Here is a 21,682-nt window from a genome sequence, read left to right on the forward strand (position 1 = left end):
GAACATGGCTTGGATTTTGGCAGAATTCAGCTAACAACAGAGAATTCAGCTAAAGTATGCTGAGTTAGAGCACTTAAAACAAGAACATTAGACGCTTTGATTTTTCAACTTACCTGATATAAATAGTCTTCAAATACAAAATAATAATCATCATTGCTTGCTGTCAACTTCACATCCTATAATTAAAGGTAGAGAGTCCTGAAAAGAACCTAAAGGTATAGGTCTACAGTACTATGATATAAATGCAATATCTAGAAACAATACTGCAATGATCTTACTTATGTATGATGATAAATGTCTCAATCAGATTTCATCATTGCTATAAATATACTTTATATGTACTTTATAAGTAATTTATACTTATAAGTATATAAGTATACTTTATATACTTTATACATATACTAATACATGTGACACATTATTACACCTCAAATTGCTTACAACCTTTTAGGTTCCATTAGTAATTCCTTATTATTTATTTCAATATTTATCTTCTTTAAATCTAATATTTAATCTTATTTAAATCTAGTATTTAAGTGTCTTAATGTTGGAAAAACAGATACAATCATAACATCCAGAAGTAATCATAACAATCTGGCCCGAAATTAGTTCCCAAACCACCCTCTACTGTTCAAGTTTACATTCTTGACATTCCCTTGAAATACCAAACATCTTCCACCCCTTTGTGATTATTCATTTGCAAGTCATTGCATATTACCCACCAAACAAATGTTTATCTTCAAGAAGTCTATAGTCTTACCAGCAAGAATACACACACAGTAAAAATATGGGAACAGTTACAAAGAAATATTAAAGAAATCCAAGATAATATTGCTCAGTCTACAAATTTCAACCAGGCTGTTGAGCAAAGGATCCATTAAGGGAGGAGGAAATGGGTCATGGATGCCTCTGGAAGGCGTGAATGCGCTCTAAGTCTAAAAAAGTTAATTATAAAGACACAAATTAAGAGGAAAGAAAGAGGCTAGTCTTCTAAGTCAGAAGACAACATGGGCAGAGGGGATGATATTGCCCCTAAGGGGGTGAGAATTAGTTCTCGGAAGCCAAAAAGTTTTACATATTATAATGGTTTATGGACCTCCAAAGCTTGTCTCTGTCCAACAAAATTTTATTCTTTGGTATTTAATTTTTTTATATTAGAGAAAAATTAATGTTTTCTCTTTAGGGAGTTGATGATGAAGAAAAGGTTGAGAAACACTGGTATAAACTGGTATAGTAAATGATGGAAAACTATAGAAGGTGTGGCTACCACACAACTTTTGTGGGAAAAAAAATATAGTCCAGAGAGAACCATTTAATAATTTAGCTTAGGGAAGGTTTGATGATGTTCCAAATTTAGTGCTGCCTTGTTCCATTCATTCCTTTAACCACTAACATAATCTTACTTTATTTTCTGATAGATTAAAAATTAGTGTTTGCCATATGAAACTGTCATGAAATTTCAAATAATTATCTTAAATGCCCACTCCCTTAAAAGCTGACTTTAATAACGTTTGGAGTTGCTCCAACGAGATCGGCAAAGCTCAACACATACAAGTCAGAACAACCAGAGACAGGTATCTTCCTAAAAATATTCATGCTGTGGACAGTCAGGATTGATTCTACCAAAACTTACATCCATTTCTCAGATACAAACTGTTTACCTCTTTCTCACAACAGATTTTCTTTACTGATTCAAACTGAAACTCATGTTGGCAGCAAAGAGAATCCTCAGCTAGCACTCCCTGATTTTCTGAACTTCTTCCCTTTTTGGGCTTCTTTCATTTGAATAGAAAAGAGGTTGAAAGGTCTTAAAGCCCAAAAGATCTCTTAAGCTGTTGCTAAAATAATCCCCTGAGCATGACTCTTTGACCTTAAACTTAACAATAGTACCTGTGATCCAAATCTACGTAAAACTTCTGAGAGAGTCAAGACTTTGCTTCCTGTAGAGAATAGTGATTTAAAAAGTATGGTTGTGAAGTCAGATCACCTCCATTCAAATCTTAGCTTTGCTACTTAATATGGGAATTTAATTAATCTCCCTAATCTTTCTTCACTTCCTTCATCTATAAAACAGTAAAATAACAGTACTTCCTATTTTGCTATAATGCGTGTCAACATGTGGCTGGTGGGTAAGGGAACGCTGTCTGTTACAACATGGAAATTGTGGTGGTTCACATGCAACTTTTCTTTTAAACAGGGGAGCCAGGATGGCAAGAGTAGAATTACAGCCTTCAGCCAGAAGGGAAAAATGCCTTCAGCTCAACTGCTGTACAGGCATGAGCCCTCATAATCGTATTTCCAGAAAATTCAAAACGAATGATTATACGAGGGCATCCCTCTGCAGAGAGCCATACCCCTGGCCCTGCACATCCCTTAGCTGCTAGACTCCCTCTTGTGCCCACCTTCACAGCAGCCCCGGGGCCCAGCACACCACTTCCATCTGCATTAGTTTAGCATTTCTACTTTATTATATTTGTACATTTTCAATAGCTTCTCTAGGAGCAGCCTGTCTGAGTTGTCTAATCCATCTTCCAAACTAGCAGTAATTGTTTTTGTTAGTACTCTGGTTACAAAGTTGCAAAATTACCTCAATCCTATTTTTCCCATAAGCTCTATTATCTTTAATGCATGATTTTACAGAATGTAAGGCTTTTTCCCCAGGGCCGGGGGGAATGCATTTATCTAAAAATGATACCTAAGTGCTGGTATCTGCTACTGTTAAGGGTAGTTTTTGGATCCTAAACAATTTACATAAAGAGTTTGGAACACTGTATGGCACATAGTAAACAGTCATTAAATGCTAGTAGCTACTATTTTTATTAACCTTGGTCACGTTCCACCCACAAAAATCTTCAGATACTCCATGTGTAACTTTCTCTCCCCCATTCCTGAGAGATGAACTAATATGCCCTCCTTCTCTATCTTACAAGTTCTAAATTAAAAAAAACACAAGTCTTTTAAATAGCCCAATTATTAATCCAGAATCAGTCATATCCTATATCATGCTAATACCTCTACATCTCAACCCTCAACTTGGTATCAGATGCTTGGACACAAAAACTCAGTGTATCCCTATCATGAAACTTGAGATGTGCTTAACCACATGGCTAGAAACTACAAAAAATTAAAAATGAAAAATGACTTCAATACAAGAGAATAAACAAGTAGGCCCTAAAGAATCATGATAAATAAGATAAAAATATCAGTCTGATTTTGACTTTGAAAAATATACTCTGATTTTCCTTTCAGTTGCATTTTTATTGGTCTCTGTGGATAACTTGAATTTATAGGAATAAGAAATGTTACCATTCTTTTAATCAAAAAAATCAGAGTACCAGGAAAGTATCATGAGGACAACTTCCAAAGGAAAGAGGATAATATTTACTGGAGACTACAAATTTTGAAGATGAACCTTAAATTTACAAGTACAATGACCACTTACAATTATTTTTCAAGGTTAATCTATATTATCATACAAAATCAGGCCCTGCATGTTCAAGACTCTCAGTAATTGTTAAATGGTATTTCTGAAATGAAAAAACTATACACTTTTACTTACTTTATAGATTAGACTATCCACCAAAAGGTCATGTTGTATCACATTGGTCTTGAGCTGCTCATAATATAAGATATCCTAGATTTAAAAGTAAAACAAACAAATAAAATTAAAGGTCAATCACATTTATACAGTCGGCCTCAAATTTTAATAAGTAATAATCATTAACAGTATTATGAACTCTAGGAGGACTTTATTTTATTCACTACATTCTCCATGCCTAGCTAATGAGACACTTAATAAATATACTTAATCCCATCACTTAGGATAAGATCTGAGCACCTGGTGGGTATTCAATCAATGCTTCCTAAATTAATGAGCTGTAATTTAACTTTAATAGCAAATATTTATTAATTACTAGGTGCCAGAAACTGTTTACCCACCATACATGAGTTAACTCATTTAATCTCATACCAAAAAATAAAATAGTTCAGTGATTACTATTCCAATTTTAAAAATTATTATTCCCATTCATATTTGAGAAACAGACACAGAGAAAAAAGTAACTTGCTGTCCAAGGCCACAAAAGCAAGCCACACAAAACTTGCTGTCCAAGGCCACAAGTCCTTCAAAAACCCAGAAGGACTACTCTGTACTGTTGTTCTAGTACCTAAATTATCATAAAATAAAAAGGTTAAACATAATAAATCATCTCTGCTAGTAAATACAATCACAGAGCATACGAAAGAAGTCAGTTTTTTTAATATTAGAATATGGTTCCATAACACTATAAAATCTGATTAACTGTATACAGTGAAAAGATTAGGCTAATGTTTAAGTTAATAGAGAATAAGACATAGAAAAAAGAGAGGGAAGATGGAAAGTAGAGAAAAAGATAGGAAAGGAAAAATATGAAAGGAGGGAGGAAGGGAAAAAAGGAGGAGGGGCTTGAAACTGTAATCCAGTTAAGCATCAGGTTAATAGTTGGTCAGGACATTCATTAAAAGAAGAAGAAGAAGAAGAAGAAGAAGAAGAAGAAGAAGAAGAAGCAGCAGCAGCAGCAGCAGCAGGAGGAGGAGGAGGAGGAGGAGGAGGAGGAGGAGGAGGAGGAGAAGGAGAAGAAGGAGAAGAAGAGGAAGAAGAGGAAGAAGAAGAAGAAGAAGAAGAAGAAGAAGAAGAAGAAGAAGAAGGAGGAGGAGGAGGGGGGGGAGGAGGAGGAGAATGAAGGTAAGGATCAAGTGGCAGTAGTTGTCTTAAAGACAGATGGAAATAGCAACTCATTGTTTTAGCTGACCCTTACGTTCCTCCAAATCCCTCCAGTCATCTCTTAGGCACTTTAGTCTTAGTTTCTGCCCATATCCAAACACTGCTTGGCTCCACTAGTACACGCCAATCTGTATGAATCTTTCTGAAGATATTCCCTCAGACGGGTAAGAGCTGTGGGACAGGGTTGCTCGGGACAAAGAGTATCTATTGTGTGCACCTGCCTTGCACACAATAGGTGTGTGTGCACATATGTTTCCTGAAATATGAAATATGATTTTTTTTTGAGAGAGAGTGAGCAAGCTGGGGAGTGGGGCAGAGGAAAAGGGAGAGAGAGAGAATCTCAAGTAGACTCCACCCTCAGCAGAGAACCAGACACAGGGGTCTGTCCCACAACCTTGGGATCATGGCCTGACCCAAAATCAAGAGTCAGACACTCAACTGACTGAGCCACCCAGGTGCCCCTGAAATTAATTTCTTAATCTTGAAAGATGCTTAATACAGAGTGCTCTGATTTGTGTGAAAGTGCTCTTTGCCTAAAGATAATCTGGAGATTTACTAGCTACTTTTAGTCGTTTTAATTTTAATTTTAAAAAAAGTCTTACTTTGCTCTTATTTATGATGTTTTGATTTCTTAACTAAGGCAAAATTATTTTATTATTTTAACTTCCATTGTACCTATTGAATCCATTTCTCTCACTAAAATAAAAGAAAATTCTTAAAGATAGGAATAGTACCTAATTCAAATACCAACCCTTGACAACTGGCAAAGAGCCTAGCATTATACTCTAATATTTCCTAGCAACGGGGGTGGAAAAGCTAAGAAATTCAGAGTTATGCCTCTTTTAAAAAATAAAATAAATAAAAAAATCACAAACCGATATATGACTGTTAAAAAAAAGTGAAACAATCTACAGCTGGATAAAGAAAAAGTTTAATAATCCTTTCTTTTTCCATTCTGCTTTCCCAAAGAAAAGAATGTTATTTGTGTTGTATTTATAACATTATTTGTAATTTGTATTCTTCCATAGCTTTCTCCACATTTGTACAAATATATAATTATATGTAAGGGTTTTGGTTGTCATTTTTTAACATAAACTGGAATCATACTATACTCATTCAGCTTCTCTAACTTAGACATATCATGGTCATCCCTCTATGTCAGCAAGTATACATCTGTCTTTCTTCTTAATAGCTAAATACACTGTAATATTTTTAAAGCTGTGCCATAGACCGACCATAATTTATTTAATCTTTCTCCTGTAGATGAATACTGAAGTTGCTTGCCACCACAAATAACACTGTAATAAATATCCTTATGCACATGTGCTTTCGTATCTATGGAATACATTGACAAAGAAAGGATTATAGGCTGAGGGTTATACAGAACTTTAGCTGGACTATAGTTTGCCCAACCATTTTCCAAAAATCATCAATTCAGATTCCCACCAGCCACACATGAATGCACAAGTTTACCTATATCCTCACCTCTTTTAAATTTCTCACGGATGAAAAATGGGTGTCTTATTGTTGTGTTAATTTGCACTTTCCCAAATAACAATAAAGGTGAACATCCTCTCATCTGTTTACTGGGCATCTGAATTTCTACTTCAATGATTTGCCTTTCATAACATTTTTCTATTAGGTTATAGCTATTTTATTAATTTGTCAGTCTATTTATAATGAGGATTAATGCTTTGTCATTTGAATTACAAATACTTTTTCTTCAAAAAAAAAGTGTTTGATTCTTGTTTATGGTATACATTGACAACTTTTTAAAAATTCCCTATAGCTTTGGGGTTTTTTGTTTGTTTGTTTGTTTGTTTTTTGCTTAGGCAAGGCTATCTTACCATATGTTTATACAAATATTTTTCTATCTTTTCTAAAATTACTATTTTTATTTAAATATTTATAATCTACTTGTAACTTATCTTTATATATGATAAGCAAAAGGTCTGTTTTCTTTCAGAAAGATGGTTAATTATCAGCATCATTTATTCAATAAACCATAAATCCCCAACTGAAATAAAACTTTATTACTTCTCTATCAGAAATGGGCAGATTCGGCAGGTAGAAAACCAACAAGGATAAAGTTGAATACAACAACACCATCCATTAGCTGGATATAATAGACATCTATACACTACCTCATCCAACAACAGCAGAATGGAAATGCTTCTCAAGCTAACATGGGACATTCACCAAGACAGACCACATTCTGGGTCATAAGACACCCTTAACAAATTTAAAAGAATAAAAATCACACAATGTCTGCTCTTAGATCACAATGCAATTAAACTAGAAATCAGTAACAGAAAGACAACTGCAAAATGACCAAATACTTAGACAACATATTTCTAATAACACATGGGTCAAATAAGAGCTCTCAAGATAAATTTAAAATATTTTGAACTAAATGAAAATGAAAATGCAACTTATGAAAATTTGTGGGATGCACGAAAGTAGTGCTTAAAGATAAATTTATAGCACTGAATGAATAGATTAGAAAACAAGAAAAATCTAAAAACAATAATTTTAGTTCCCACCTTAGGAAACTAGAAAAAGAAGAGCAAATTAAATCCAAAGTAAGCAGAAAAAAGTAATCATAATATTTAGAGCAAAAATAAATGAAATTGAAAACAGAAGATCAATAGAGAAAAATCATCAAAACCAAAGCTGGTTTTTTGAAAAGATTAGTAAAACTGATGAGCCTCTAGCCAGATTAATAAGGAAAAAAGAGAGAGGACACAAACTGCTAATATTGGAAATGAAAGTGGGAATATCACTGCAGATCCTTGGACGTTAAAAGGATAATAAAGTGGTACTATAAACAACTGGATACCCACAGATTTTATAACCTAGGTGAAATGGACCAATTATATGAAGAACACAGTTTGCCAAACTTCACACAAAAAAGAAACAGACAATCTTGAATAGGCCTATATCTATTAGTTGATTCAATAATTCATAACCTTCCAAAACAGACAGTGCTAAGCCCAGAGGGGTTCACTACCAACCATTTAAGAAAGACATTTGAGGGGCGCCTGGGTGGCTCAGTCAGTTGAGCATCCAACTTCGGCTCAGGTCATGATCTCCCGGTCCGTGAGTTCGAGCCCTGCGTCGGGCTCTGGGCTGACAGCTCAGAGCCTGGAGCCTGTTTCAGATTCTGTGTCTCCCTCTCTCTCTGACCCTCCCCCGTTCATGCTCTGTCTCTCTCTGCCTCAAAAATAAATAAACGTTAAAAAAAAAAGATTAAAAAAAAAAAAGACATTCTACCAATCCTCTACAATCTCTGTCAGAAAACAGAAGTGGGGAAATACTTCCTAGCTCATTCTATAAGGTCAACATTGCCCTAACACCAAAACAGACAAAAATATCACAAGAATAGAAAAGAGACCAATATCACTCATGGACATAGAAAAAAAAAATCCTCAACAAAAGAGTAGCAAAATTGAATCCAACAATGTATAAAAAGAACTGTACACCGGGACCACATGGGATTTACCACAGGTTTATAAAGCTGGTTCAACATTTAAAAATCAATTAATGTAATCTATCACATCATGGGTTAACAAGAAAAAAAACCAAACATGATTACATCAATAGAAAAAGTAAAAGCATTTGACAAAATACAACACCCATTTATAATAAAAACTCTCATAAATTAGAAATAGAGGGGAACTTCCTCAGCTTTATAAAGAATAGCTACAAAAATACTTACAGCTATCATAATGCTTATGCTGAGAAACTCAAAGCTTTCCCCCTAAAATTAGGTACAAGGTAAGGATGTCCCCTCTCACCACTCCTTTTCAACATCATAGTGGAAGTTCTAGCTACTATAAGACAGGAAAAAGGAAATAAATGGTACACAGATTCACAATGAAGAAGTAAAACTGTCTTTGTTTGCAAATGACATGACTGTCTATGTAGAAAACCCAAAAGATTTGACAAAGAAAACCTCCTGGAAATAATAAGCAATTATAGCAAGATTGCAAGATAAAAAGGTTAATATTCAAAAGCCAATCATGTTCCTATATACAAGCAATGAACAAGGGGAATCTGAAATTAAAAACACAATACCATTTACACCAGCCCCCCAGAGAATAATTTCAACTTAGATATAAATCTAACAAAATATGTGTAAGATCTACATGAGCAAAGCCACAAAATTCTGATGAATGAAATCAAAGAACAGTTGAATAAGTGGAGAGACAGTTCATGTTCATAGATAGGAAGAATCAATATTGTCGATCATATGTCAATACAACCAATATTGTCAATCAATATGTCAATACATATCTTGTACAAGATATGTATTCTTTCTAACTTGATCTATAGATTCAATGCAATCCCAATCAAAATCCCAGGAAGATATTTTGTGGATACTGACAAACTGATTATCTAAAGTTTTTTATCATGAGGTAAAAGACCCAAAGTAGCCAACACTATACTGAAGGAGAAAGAGGAAACTTTAAAGCTTATATCAAGAAATAAAAGACCCGGAATAGCCAACACAATACTGAAGGAGAAGAGCAGTGTTGGAGGACTGATATTGCTCAACCTCAAGACGTGCTATAAAACTACAGTAATTAAGGCAAGGTGGTATTGGCAAAAGAATAGACAAATCAGTGGAACAAAACAGATTCCAGAAACAGACCAACATAAATATAGTCAACTGATCTTTGATAAAGAAGTAAAGGAAATATGAGGGAGCAAAAACCAAAAACCAATCTTTACAAAAAGGAGGATAAAACAAGTGGACATCCACATGCAATCATCATCATCACCATCATCTAGATACAGACCTTACACCCTTCACAAAAATCAACTCAAAATAAATCACAGACTTAAATGTAAAGTGCAAAACTACAAAACTCATAGGGATAATACAGGAGAAAACCAAGATGACCTTAGATATGGTGATGCCTTTTTAGATATAATCAAAGACATGATCCATAAAAAGAAATAATGGATGGGCTGGCTGCATTAAAATTAAACACTTGTGCTCTGCAAAAGACAATGTCAAGAAAATGAGAAAACAAGCCACTGGCCAGGAAAAAAATATTTGCAAAAGATATATCTGATAAAGGACTTTTATCCAAAATATACAAAGAACTCTTAAAACTCAACAAGAAAACAAACAACGCAATTAAAAAATGGGCTATAGAGCTCAACAGACACCTCAACAAAGAAGACTTACAAACAGGAAATAAGCATATGAAAAGATGTTCCACATCATATGTCATGAGGGAAATGTAAATGAAAACAACAATGAAATACCACTACATACCTTCATGTATTCATATTTACATTATTGCCTATAATTTACAAATTCCCATAGGGAATTTCATGTTAATTGCTATTCTAAGTAGTAATTTGTAATCATATTTGTAATGTTTTTTTATTATAAATTAATGATAAATACCCTTCATAACCAATGCTAGGAAACTAATAAATATTTCAGTAAAAGAAAGTCATTAAATTTTTAATCTTAGTGCAGTATGCTTCCATAAAGAAGTATATCTTCAAAGTGCTGTGAATAACTTAACATCTATAACTTTAGGCATGTAACAGTGCTACTGACAAAAATCTACTTTTAATTAAGAGAAAAATACAAACATATCAGAGAATTTGAGACTTAGAAGGTACCTTGGAAATACCTAGTCTATTTGCCTTATTTGAACATTAAGGAAATGAGATCTGGCCAAGTTAACTGTCTTAGCCAAACTTACAGAACTGGCTAGTGACTCATCTAGTCCTCTTAATTCCAATCTAGGATGTTTGGTTTCAGTAATTTTTAGTGTAATTTATCCATATAAAATGAAAGAAAAACACGGATAATAAAGTTGAAATTATAACTATGTTATAGTGATAAATGATGATTTTTATATTAATATTTTAATTATAGTCTATAAAATATATAAGCAATTAGAAAATGCAATGATTACTAATAATATAACAGGATATTTTTAAGCTCCAGTAATATAGATATTTAAGAGTAATAAATTATAATTATAAAAAGCCATCTCTGAAAAACAAAGTAGCCCAAATTTTTAGCATCAGAGGATATTTAAACTTTAGTATATATATTTGTTTGGTACTTTATGCAGACTTACACTCTTTAACTAAAGAAAAAAGGAAATATACTCACAGGAAATGAAAGACTCCAAAGAACATTCCTAACATTTTGTAGGTCATTAAACATTATGTGAGCCTACCATTTTCAGACACTGTACAAGATACTGACATTTACAGATGGTGAAGAGGAAAAAAAATCCTTGTCCTCAGGTATTCGACCTAGAAACTGCAGCAGCCAAATGAATAAGAAGTATAGTATATGCGGGGCGCCTAGGTGGCTCAGCTGGATAAGTGTCCGACTCTTGGTTTTGGCTCAGGTCATGATCTCACGGTTCGTGGGTTCAACCCCCATGTTGGGCTCTGCACTGACAATGCAGAGCCTGCTTGGGATTCTCCTTCTCTGCCCCTCCCTCTGCATGCTCTCTCTCAAAATAAAGAAAGAAACTTAGAAGAAAAAAAAAAACAAAAGAAAAGAAGAAGTATGGTATGTGTTTCTGTGTCTTTAGGCCTTTGTTCCTGCCCTGGTTAAGACAGGAGAGAGAGAAAAAGGTGTCTAACTGTAGTGGTGATGGAGCTGGGAGAAGACAAGGTAGGGGAGAGAATGGTAGGAAGGCTTCTCAGAGAAGGTGACAGAACAAGCTGCGTCTAAAAGAAGAGTAGGCGTTTCCAAGCAGACAAAAGTCCGCGGAGGTTTTTTCAGGATGAGAACTGCAGGGAGCAAAGAAAGATAAAACAGCATCTCCTGAAGAACCACAAACGCATCGAGGTAATTATGCCTTTTCTTTTAGACATCAGGAGTCTGGCATAATTTCAGAACACATATTGGAGTTCTGTAGGCAACTGGAAATTAAAGTTTTAGGCGTAAGAGAGAGTTTGGCTGAACCCAGAGTCAAAGCCATTAGGGAATAAGTGACCTGTAAGTAAGACAGGCCAGGCAACATGTAGTACAGAATGAAAAGAAGATCAAAATGGAATTCTTACAAATACAAGCCCTTAAGGTCCAGCAAAGGAACTCAAAATGGACATGAAAAAAAAAAAAGAAAAAGAAAGAAAGAAAGAAAGAAAGAAAGAAAGAAAGAAAGAAAGAAAGAAAGAAAGAAAGAAAGAGAATGAAGAACTAAGAAAACAGGGCAAACTAAATTAAAGAGCAAGAATACTTCAAGGGCAGAGTAAGCAAGAGGATCAAACACAGTAGACGTAAAGGCTAAAATGTATCCACTGTTCTTTGGTGACTTTAGCCATGGCAGTTGTAGTCATGTAGTGGGGTGTATGCCAGACCATGGTAGACTGAGTAATTAATGGAAGTGATGCCTCCAACACAGACTTTTCTTTCAGAAGGTTTTGCTATAAAAGTACAGGAGGCAAGAACAGGTGCTGATGCAAATAAGTTTACAGATTTGGTGGAAGGAATCTGAGCGAGTCTCTTATGATGATTTCTGTTTTCTCCAGGAAGGAGAAGATGAGGCGTTTTGCTAAGACTCTGAAAAGAAGTGTTGAGGAGAATGAAAGTCAGAAACGGGCACTATGAAGACTGAATGAGCTGACCAGGAAAATCTAGGAAGGTCAGGCATTGTTATCGACCTGGGGAAGGTTGTGGAGAAACTTATGAACTCACTCAAGAAAATTTTAATTAATACTAGTCCTGGCTATTTATTAGTAAGCAAGTACCTATAACAAAGTAGAGAAGAATTTTCAGAATTCTTTAGCAAACTAAATTAAGCAAAAAATTTTAAAATAGGATGAATGTTTACTAAATATGGATATCCTGATGGGCACCTAGAGATTTGCATATAAGAAAATATACAAAAGCAATCTTTTTAAATGTATGACGTATTTCCTTAATAAGAGAAAAAACATCGAAGTAAATAATGTTCTAGTGAAATAAATTAATTACTAGGAACTTAAATCATTAAATCCAGTTTATCTATTGAGATAAGATTTTTAAAAATATCTTCATGGGTGTGAAATGTGAAATATTCCACTTATCTCTGTAACTCCTCAATTATGATGCATTTCTACGTGTCGCGTATTTTAAGTGATTGAAAAAAAGTTCTGATAAAGTATTCTTGATAAGAAACGACTATTCTTCCCTCCCACCCCACCCACCCAATGTACCTACCACCTACAACAATTATTTTGGAACTGCTTTAGTTTGTTGAGGTCATACTTTTACACCTGAAAATAAGTGAAAGTGATGGAAAGTGTTTTATTCAATGAAATCAAGGTTGCTTTTCTGCAAATATTAATTTCTATTTCCAGACTTGCCATTGTGCATTAAAAGATTAAGATGACGGGACACCTGGGTGGCTCAGTTGGTTAAGCGTCCGACTTCTGATTTCAGCTCAGGTCATGACCTCATGATTTGTGAATTCAAGCCCTGAGTTGGGCTCTGTGCTAACAGTGCAGAGCCTGCTTGTGATCCTCTCTCTCCCTGTCTCTCTGACCCTCCCCTGCTCATGCTCGTTCTCTCTCTCAAAATAAATAAACAAAAAAAATAAAGATGACTATTAGCTCCAAAATTCAAGTGTGAAAACTGCCTTTGAACATTATAATAAACAACCATTTTTTATTGGAATTTAATTGGGATTACTATTCTTATTCTAGGATGACACTTTTTTTTTTTTTTTTTAAGTAGTCTCCATGCCCAACATGGAACTTGAACTCAGACCTTGAGATCAAGAGTCAGATGTTCTACCAACTGAGCCACCCAGGTGCCCCTCTAGGATGATACTTCTGGAAAAATTCTAAATTTGTTTCTAAAATAGTAGCAATTAGTTCCTCTGGAGAGACAAGTTTTGTTAATCTAGCTCCTGATGAGTGAACTTGGCAGGTCACCTACACAGTTAGATCGACAAGAGTTACCATCTCTTCTCCAAGAGTTGATACTCTCCCCCAAAATGCCCAATGTACACTCACTTCTGTTCTGTAAACTTACTTCTAGTGTCACCACAAAAGATACCAATATCACTTGGTCTAAAACTTCTTGGAACTCAATCACAAGGTTTATTCTTTCAGAAAGGAAGCAAGTAATTTTTGACAGTGATGTTCACAGAGGGAAATTTAAAACACACACATACACAGAAAAGCACACATGTAACATAATTTGCAAAAGTCAGAGGTGTACTTCTTATAATAATATGAATAGTTGATTTTCTTAAAAACCATTACTCTAAATTACAATTAATTTATAACATAAAACTATGCAACATGTAAGTATTATTTTATTACTATCATTAATGTTGACCATTCATGTCAGGCACTGTGTTAGAAGACATAGATATCCTTTCATTTGATTCTCATAACCACCTTATGATATAAATATTATTACCTATATTTCAGCATGGGTAAATTGAGGTTTCAAGAAATTTAACTCACTCAATGGCACATTTTAAGTAAGCTTAGAGTTGAAACTAGGTCCATATAATTCCAAAACCCAAGTTTTTTTTTTTTTTAAGTTTATTTATTTTGAGAGAGAGAGAAAAGTGCTTGTGCACGTGGGGAAGGAGCAGAGAGAGGGAGAGAGAGAATCCCAAGCAGGCCGCACACCATCAGCGTGGGGCCCAACGTGGGGCTTGATCTCATGAAACATGAGATCATAACCTGAAGCCAAAATCAAGAGTCAGATGCCTTAACTGACTCAGGCGTCCCCTGCAAAACCCATGCTTTTAAGCACTAGGCCAGGGAGCTATTAGTTCACTACTTATTAAAAATCTTTAAATGGATGGGTTATATGATCAATGGGCTTTAAGCAAAACAACAATTTTTTTTCAAAAAGAATCAATGTTTTATATAATTGTTCTTTATTGAATCTGTTACTTGCCTGTTGGTGATTTCTCTTCATATTCATTTTATTTCCTAAAATAAAATGTTCCTGTACTAAGAAAACTAATATTGCCACATAATCTGTCAGTTTTTAGAACCCTAAAAATAGTGCATGTTTCAAAAGCAACTGTAGGGAGAAAGCGCTCATTTACATATACTGAGTGGTCCTTTATCTCTCCTTATTCTAATATCCCAGTTCTTTCACATGTCTTCACTGATCTCCACTGGCAGACTCCATTTCTTAAAATTTTATTTACTGTTCTTTTACCTATAAGTTTAAAATATCCAACTAATTATTGTAACAAAAACTTCTATGTTAAGCACACAGTGATTATATTCTATGTTAATCTTGTCTTAGAACTCAAAAGTACAGTGATTTTTGTAAATGAAAAAGGGGGTAAATATATAAGGCTAAGAAACCAAAATTTAAAAAAAAAAGTATTTCTATTTTGAATAATTGGTTACTGGGGCACCTGGTGGCTCAGTCAGTTAGGGTCCAGCTTTGCCTCAGGTCATGATCTCACAGTACGTGGGTTGGAGCCCCGCATCAGGCTCTGTGCTGACTGCTCAGAGCCTGGAGCCTGCTTCGGATTCCGTGTGCCCCTCTCTCTCTGCCCCTCCCCTGCTCGCACTCTGCCTCTCTCTCTCTCAAAAATAAATAAACATTTAAAAAATTTAAAAAGAAACAACAACAATGTGAATCACTGGTCATTGAAGAATAAATGTCAATGAGCTCAAATTTAGCCTATCTTCTTTGACTCTTACCTCAGGTTGACTGGAAATATTCAAAATGAGAGCCCATAATTCTGCTCTCAGTGCTGTGGGGCTTCCTTGTCTGATATACTGTTGAGCAGCAGCACTATCTTGTTCTGCTAGAACTGTCAAAAGTAGAGTAAAATCTCATTACAGATTTCATAATGTAAGACAACACTGAAATATTTTAACTAAAAATCTTTGGGGAAGCTAATATTTCATCTCTATATCTAACATAATTACATCATGTCTTGACAGCCTTCTTGTACTCTCTGAATTTTGATGTGGCCCTGTTTACAGCCCTATACATGTTGAGTCTGAAATTCCTCTACCTCCCACCCAATTTGGTAAAAATTTTTAATGTAGGTACTTTGAAATCACTTTGTTCCACGGATCTGAAACTAGTGATATAGACACATAAATTTCTTAGGCATATTCTCTAAGTCAGGAATGTTCTAGTATTTTGAAGTACTATGGTATTTGAAGTATTATGGCTAAGAATTATAAAGAATTCGATGACTTCTTAGCTAGTTCCCAAAATCAACAGAAGAGAGAGATTTTTTTAAAAAAGAACTAAAAACAGAAAAGAACTAATAATCTTTTAAGAAGGCCAAAAGCTCTTTATAATCAGCCAAGATCACAAAATTAAGATATTATGCTTTTGCTTTCATTTTCATTTTTATTTTCTTTAATTAAAATACTAGCTATTAAGTCTGAAAATAAAGGCTCTCCCAAAACACACAAAATAAAAATAAAAGCAAAAAAAGACATATCAGACAACTGCCGATATTTGTCTAATATATTATTTTCTTCTATTTTCTTCTTAAAAGAAAAGGGAAAAAACTTGTACTAAATGAAAATGACATATCCAAAAGAAACAAAGGGATCATATAAAAGAGATGAGACATGGGGCGCCTGGGTGGCTCAGTTGGTTAAGCGTCCAACTTCGGCTCAGGTCATGATCTCGCTGTCTGTGAGTTCGAGCCCTGTGTCGGGCTCTGTGCTGACAGCTCAGAGCCTGGAGCCTGTTTCAGATTCTGTGTCTCCCTCTCTCTCTGACCCTCTCCCATTCATGCTCTGTCTCTCTCTGTCTCAAAAATAAATAAGCTTAAAAAAAAAAAAGAAATGAGACATATTCCTTAATTTGCAACTCTGTTTAATGAAAACGTCAAACATACGAGTAAAAAATGATGATGTCTTGAATAAATATTATTTTGAAAAATTGAAGTATGGAGTTTAGAACATGACAATCGCCCTAGAAGGTACATTCTGACACAAAGACTTATCTGCATTTCACATTTCAAAGACAAAATAAGATTTATAAAAACAAGGAGAAGAATCTTCAAAAGATAGGGAAAAAATTATTCCCCAGAACACTAAGGGCCGCTTTGGGTATTAAGTCTTACCATTGTGAACAGTCATTGAGAAGTACAGCTTCTCCTAATGCAGGGGCATATTCCAATTAACGCTAATGAGAAGTGTGTGGGCGCATGAAAGAGACAGCCTTCCTCTTTGATTTTAAAATGAAATTCTGCTGAATGGATTAAGCTCACATTTTCGAAGAATGTGTGTCTGCATTTATTATTTCCTTTTTAGTGAACCATCTGTGTTCTTCTTTATCTAACATTTATTGATGAAGCCAAAATGATGCATTCCTCCTCTTTATAAAGATTCCCATTATATTACCTACATAGTTAAATAGTACTCTTTTTTAGATTTTTAGCTTTCCAGAGATTGAATTTCAGTTGGAGGTACATGATGCAGACATTTACTTAAGACTGTTTCATTTTCAGAAATCATAATTAGTAGAATCAAAAGCTTACCTTTTTGCCCAATACGTACATGCTCATTTTCAAAAAGTTCTAAAAATGATAAAATTATTAGACACAAGTATGATCAACCACATTTATAACAACATAGGTATATTTTTTTCTGGTATTGATACTGTTAATTATTTCTAAAGCTGAATGGTTCTGTATAAAACTATAAGAATATTTACCTTTATATATAGAAAAATCTTTTTTGTAAGTTGTTTAAAGTTTATGGAAATTAAAAGGGAGTTAAGTACATTTAATCAGAAGAAGAAACTGATAACTAATTTTCCTTTGTTAAAATAAAACAGAATATCTTTTCACAACAGAAAAAAGGTCCACTCCTCTTGACAGCTTCATTTGCAAAGCCCTACTGCTGCTCTAATCTGCCATGAAAGCATAGCTAAAAAAATAAAGCCTTAATGCTATTATAGGTAAAATCCCACTATACAAATGCCATTTTAAAAGATTATATGGGAGAAACAAAGATTGGCTTTTAAAGTACCCATCATAATGGCAAAAAACTCATAAACTAAACCACATTAAAAAAAACTTCTCTTTATCAAAAGACACCATTGAGAGTGAAAATGTAAGTCACAGAGTGGGAGAGTATCTGTGCAATACACATATCTGGCAAAGGACTTGTATCCAGAACATGTAAAGAACTCTTGGTAAAGACAGACAACTATCTGACCTAATAGGCAAAATATGTGACAGGTTCTTTACAAAAGAGGAGACCCAAAGGACCAGTAAAGTATGAAAAGAGGCTCAACCACATTAGTCATCAGAGAAACACAATGAAAACCATTATGAAATATACACCCATCATAACGCCTAAAATGAAAATCCTGACAATTCTAAATGCAAAGTAAGTGGAGCAAATGAACTTTTCGTACAAAGGTGGTGGGAATGTAAATTAGTGCAGCCACTTGGAAAACCATGCACATCCTAGAACAATTAGCAATTTACTCTCAGGTGTACACCTTAATGCATGCATATGTGCACCAAGGAACATATACTAGAATATTCATGGCAGCAATAATGGTAATAACCAAATAGTGGGAACAACTCAACTGATCATCAACAGTAGAACTCATCAACAGTATGATTCCATACCTACAAAGTACAAAATAGGCAAAAGTAGCCTATGATGTTAGAAGTCAGGATAGTTAAGCAAAAATAATATAAAAACAGGGAGGGGGACAAAAACATAAGAGACTCTTAAATATGGAGAACAAACAGAGGGTTACTGGAAGGATGGTGAAGGGGGAATGGGCTAAATGGGTAAGGGACATTAATGAATCTACTCCTGAAATCATCGTTGCACTATATGCTAACTAACCTGGATGTAAATTAAAATTAAAAATAAGTAAAATAAATTAAATTTTTAAAAAAGTCAGGATAGTTGTCACCCACGGAGGTGGCAGAGACTGGAGGTGTGCCTGGAGGCTTCTAGGATGCTGGTAATACTCTTATTTCTTGATGGAGTCAGAGGTTTCATAAGTGTGCTCACGTGGTAAAAATTCACTGATCCGTATACTTATGATTTGTGCCCTTTTCACTATGTACACTATACTTCTATAAGTTATTTAAAAATTAAGAGCAAAAAAAGAAAAGGATACTGACACTATAAGGGGAAAACTTTTAGCTCTTCTCCCCATCTCAGAGAAAATCCGTTTGTCAACTTCCTTTCTTCCTCTACTCACAATCTGACAAAGGAGGAGCTGTTAATTGGATTTGTTAGATTTTACAACAGTGATTAGTTCACCTTTTCTCACAAATGGGATAATGGTGTGTTAAGGGTCATGAACTTAACAAGTGACTGTCTGGGTAAGTAGAACCTGGGTCTCCCGGCAACCTGGTGACCATCTTGGCACTTGATTCCCTCCTGAGCAGAATGCTCGTGCTTAGACACTTCAGAGCTCTTATCTGAACTCAGTGGCCTGCTGGTGGCCAGACCTGGGCATTGAGGGAGACGGAGACCTGTCCTGGCCTCATATTTTAACGCAGTTTTCTAAAAAGCCTGTTCTGTGATCCCCGGGGTCAGCCCAGCTGACCAATATAAAATGGTACTCTACTTCATTCTTCCATGTGTTAATGTTTTCAGCGTTAGATATTTTCTTTAGATTTAAAAAATTACCATAAAGCTGGTTTTACTAAATACAATATTTGAAGCAGAGTACTCTATTCTTTTAGTTTATTTTATTCCTAATGGCTCTGAGGTTGAGCAGATTATACAATGACCAAGTAAAGCGTTTGGGATGACTGCCAACACACAACCATTTTCTATGACTAAAGTATTTGAATATATTTACTCCAAAGCCTGTATATAAAATAACAATACCAGTTTCATTTTAATTAGCTGCCATTAGCTTCTAACTGTCAAAGCTCAGTGACCAAAGAAGCAAATGTTGTCAGCCAATTCTTGTCTCTTGTAAAAATGGATGACACTACTGGATGGTAATAGTGCTTTATCACTAAAAGTAGTAGGAAATAAAAATTTAAAAAAACTTCTTTATAGAATTTAACTATTCAATCATGTGACATACAATGACTTTGCTTTGTAAGTGCTATTTTCTAGTCTAAGAATGAGAAGCCAAAAAAAGTCAGAACCAGAATTTCCAATCCGTTACTTAAAAAATGCTTGTTATGCTGTTATTGACTACGTTAATAAATACATCTATATTAGTAAATCTTGCTTCGGAAAAAAAGTGCTCTGGTGAAATGAATTGGGGAGATTCTAAGCTAGAAGTTTACTTAGGATTTCTCATAGTCTTAAATTTTTTTTTCAACGTTTTTTATTTATTTTTGGGACAGAGAGAGACAGAGCATGAACGGGGGAGGGGCAGAGAGAGAGGGAGACACAGAATCGGAAACAGGCTCCAGGCTCCGAGCCATCAGCCCAGAGCCTGACGCGGGGGGGGGGCTCGAACTCACGGACCGCGAGATCGTAACCTGGCTGAAGTCGGACGCTTAACCGACTGCGCCACACAGGCGCCCCAGGATTTCTCATAGTCTTAAAGATAGTGACACAAACTAAAGATCTTAAAAATGTATATGACACAGCCTTTCTCAAACCTTATTTAGCAGTAAGATCCTCTGTTTCACAGGACATCTATCTGATGAATGCTTCATGGAACACACTTCAGAAAATGCTAAGCCAACTAAAGCTGCTTTTTCTTTTAGAAATAATAAACTGTTGAAAATGTCTATTCAGCAAAATCCCATCTCATAAGTTCATTAGTATGTATATTCAGGCAATAATATCAAACACATGACCCCCCCCTTATCAAAAAGCCTTATGAAAGAGTATTGATCTTGCTTATCCTTCTAGCATGAGTCTTCTACATGGTTTCCATTTTAAGTATGTAGATGTGTACATATGTGTATTTAAAGTAATGAATATTCATGAGTTTGTAGGAATAATGGACATGTCTAACTTTAGATTATTTTAAAATCTGGATTCCATATTATGAAGGTAAGTATTTTTCTCCTGACTCTTATTTATGTAAAAGTTGTTAAGCTAGTAAGTAGGATATGTACCTCAAATATGAAAATTGAGTTAAGAGTATTGATAAAACATAGGTGACACAGGTTTTTAAAGACGGATATAGTGTCTTTAAGTCAGAGTACACCTAATCCTAAATATAAAACTTGCCTCTAGCCAGACACAAGTATTGGCAATATTTCAAACCGTTAGCAGCACAGTTCCAGTTTGACCAAAGCCACAGACATAGACCAAAACATTAAAAATACCAATGAATTCTAGGCAAAAGTAGTTATCTATAACCCTGTTCTTCTTTCTAAGTAATACTGTTGGTTAGCAATTCTCAAATCATGTAAAAATCCAAGTACTATATCACTGAAATCAATCTCATTGGATAGACACCAATTTAATCCAATTTCTAGCAGTATTGCTTTGAGAAGTAGAGAGTAAAAATAAATGCATCAACTAAAGAGATTATCAATCTCCTCTGGGCAGATATAAGTGCTCCTTCCTCTGCTCCAACTGCCCCTTGTATGCAAGAATAGCAAATACCACACTGAGTCTTATCTATATCTGTATTTCTACTATACCTTCCCTAAGAGTAAAGATTATGTCATATCTATGTGTTCACTAGTCCCTGGCCGTTAGCAGGGTCTCACGTTTGTGAATCAAAGAAGAAAGAACTATACTCTAGATTAAGAAAAATATTGGGTCTTCTAAAGCATAGCTACTATAGAGTTTAGAACAACTTTAAGCAATTCTTAAGGATAATTTAAAAGTAAAAAACATAAATATCACTCAAGGCTGTATTATTATTTCCTTTTCCTTTTGTTGTATATGGCTATCACTGGCCATGAACAGAAATATAGGATATCTGCCTTAATCTGTTCAGATTGCTACAACAAAAAACCCACAGACTGGTTTATAAACAACAGCAATTTATTTTAGGGGCTAGAAGTCCAGGATCAGGGT

At 34.8% G+C, this 21,682-nt stretch overlaps 1 protein-coding gene across 4 annotated transcripts in view; it reads right to left on the minus strand.

Annotated features, from left to right (window-relative positions):
- The window catches only part of TBC1D19 (TBC1 domain family member 19), a 145,405-nt gene that overhangs the window by 62,866 nt on the left and 60,857 nt on the right, over nucleotides 1–21,682 (minus strand). For all 4 annotated transcript variants that reach the window (XM_053217483.1, XM_015072411.3, XM_015072412.3 and 1 more), the window contains 4 exons: nucleotides 17,236–17,274; nucleotides 15,425–15,537; nucleotides 3,560–3,634; nucleotides 114–176 (listed from right to left, as the gene is read on the minus strand). In XM_053217483.1, the coding sequence (XP_053073458.1) occupies nucleotides 114–176; nucleotides 3,560–3,634; nucleotides 15,425–15,537; nucleotides 17,236–17,274 (290 nt within the window). The remainder of the gene's footprint in view (nucleotides 1–113; nucleotides 177–3,559; nucleotides 3,635–15,424; nucleotides 15,538–17,235; nucleotides 17,275–21,682) is intronic.

This window comes from Acinonyx jubatus, chromosome B1 (genome assembly GCF_027475565.1).
Source record: "Acinonyx jubatus isolate Ajub_Pintada_27869175 chromosome B1, VMU_Ajub_asm_v1.0, whole genome shotgun sequence".
Taxonomy (NCBI): domain Eukaryota; kingdom Metazoa; phylum Chordata; class Mammalia; order Carnivora; family Felidae; genus Acinonyx; species Acinonyx jubatus.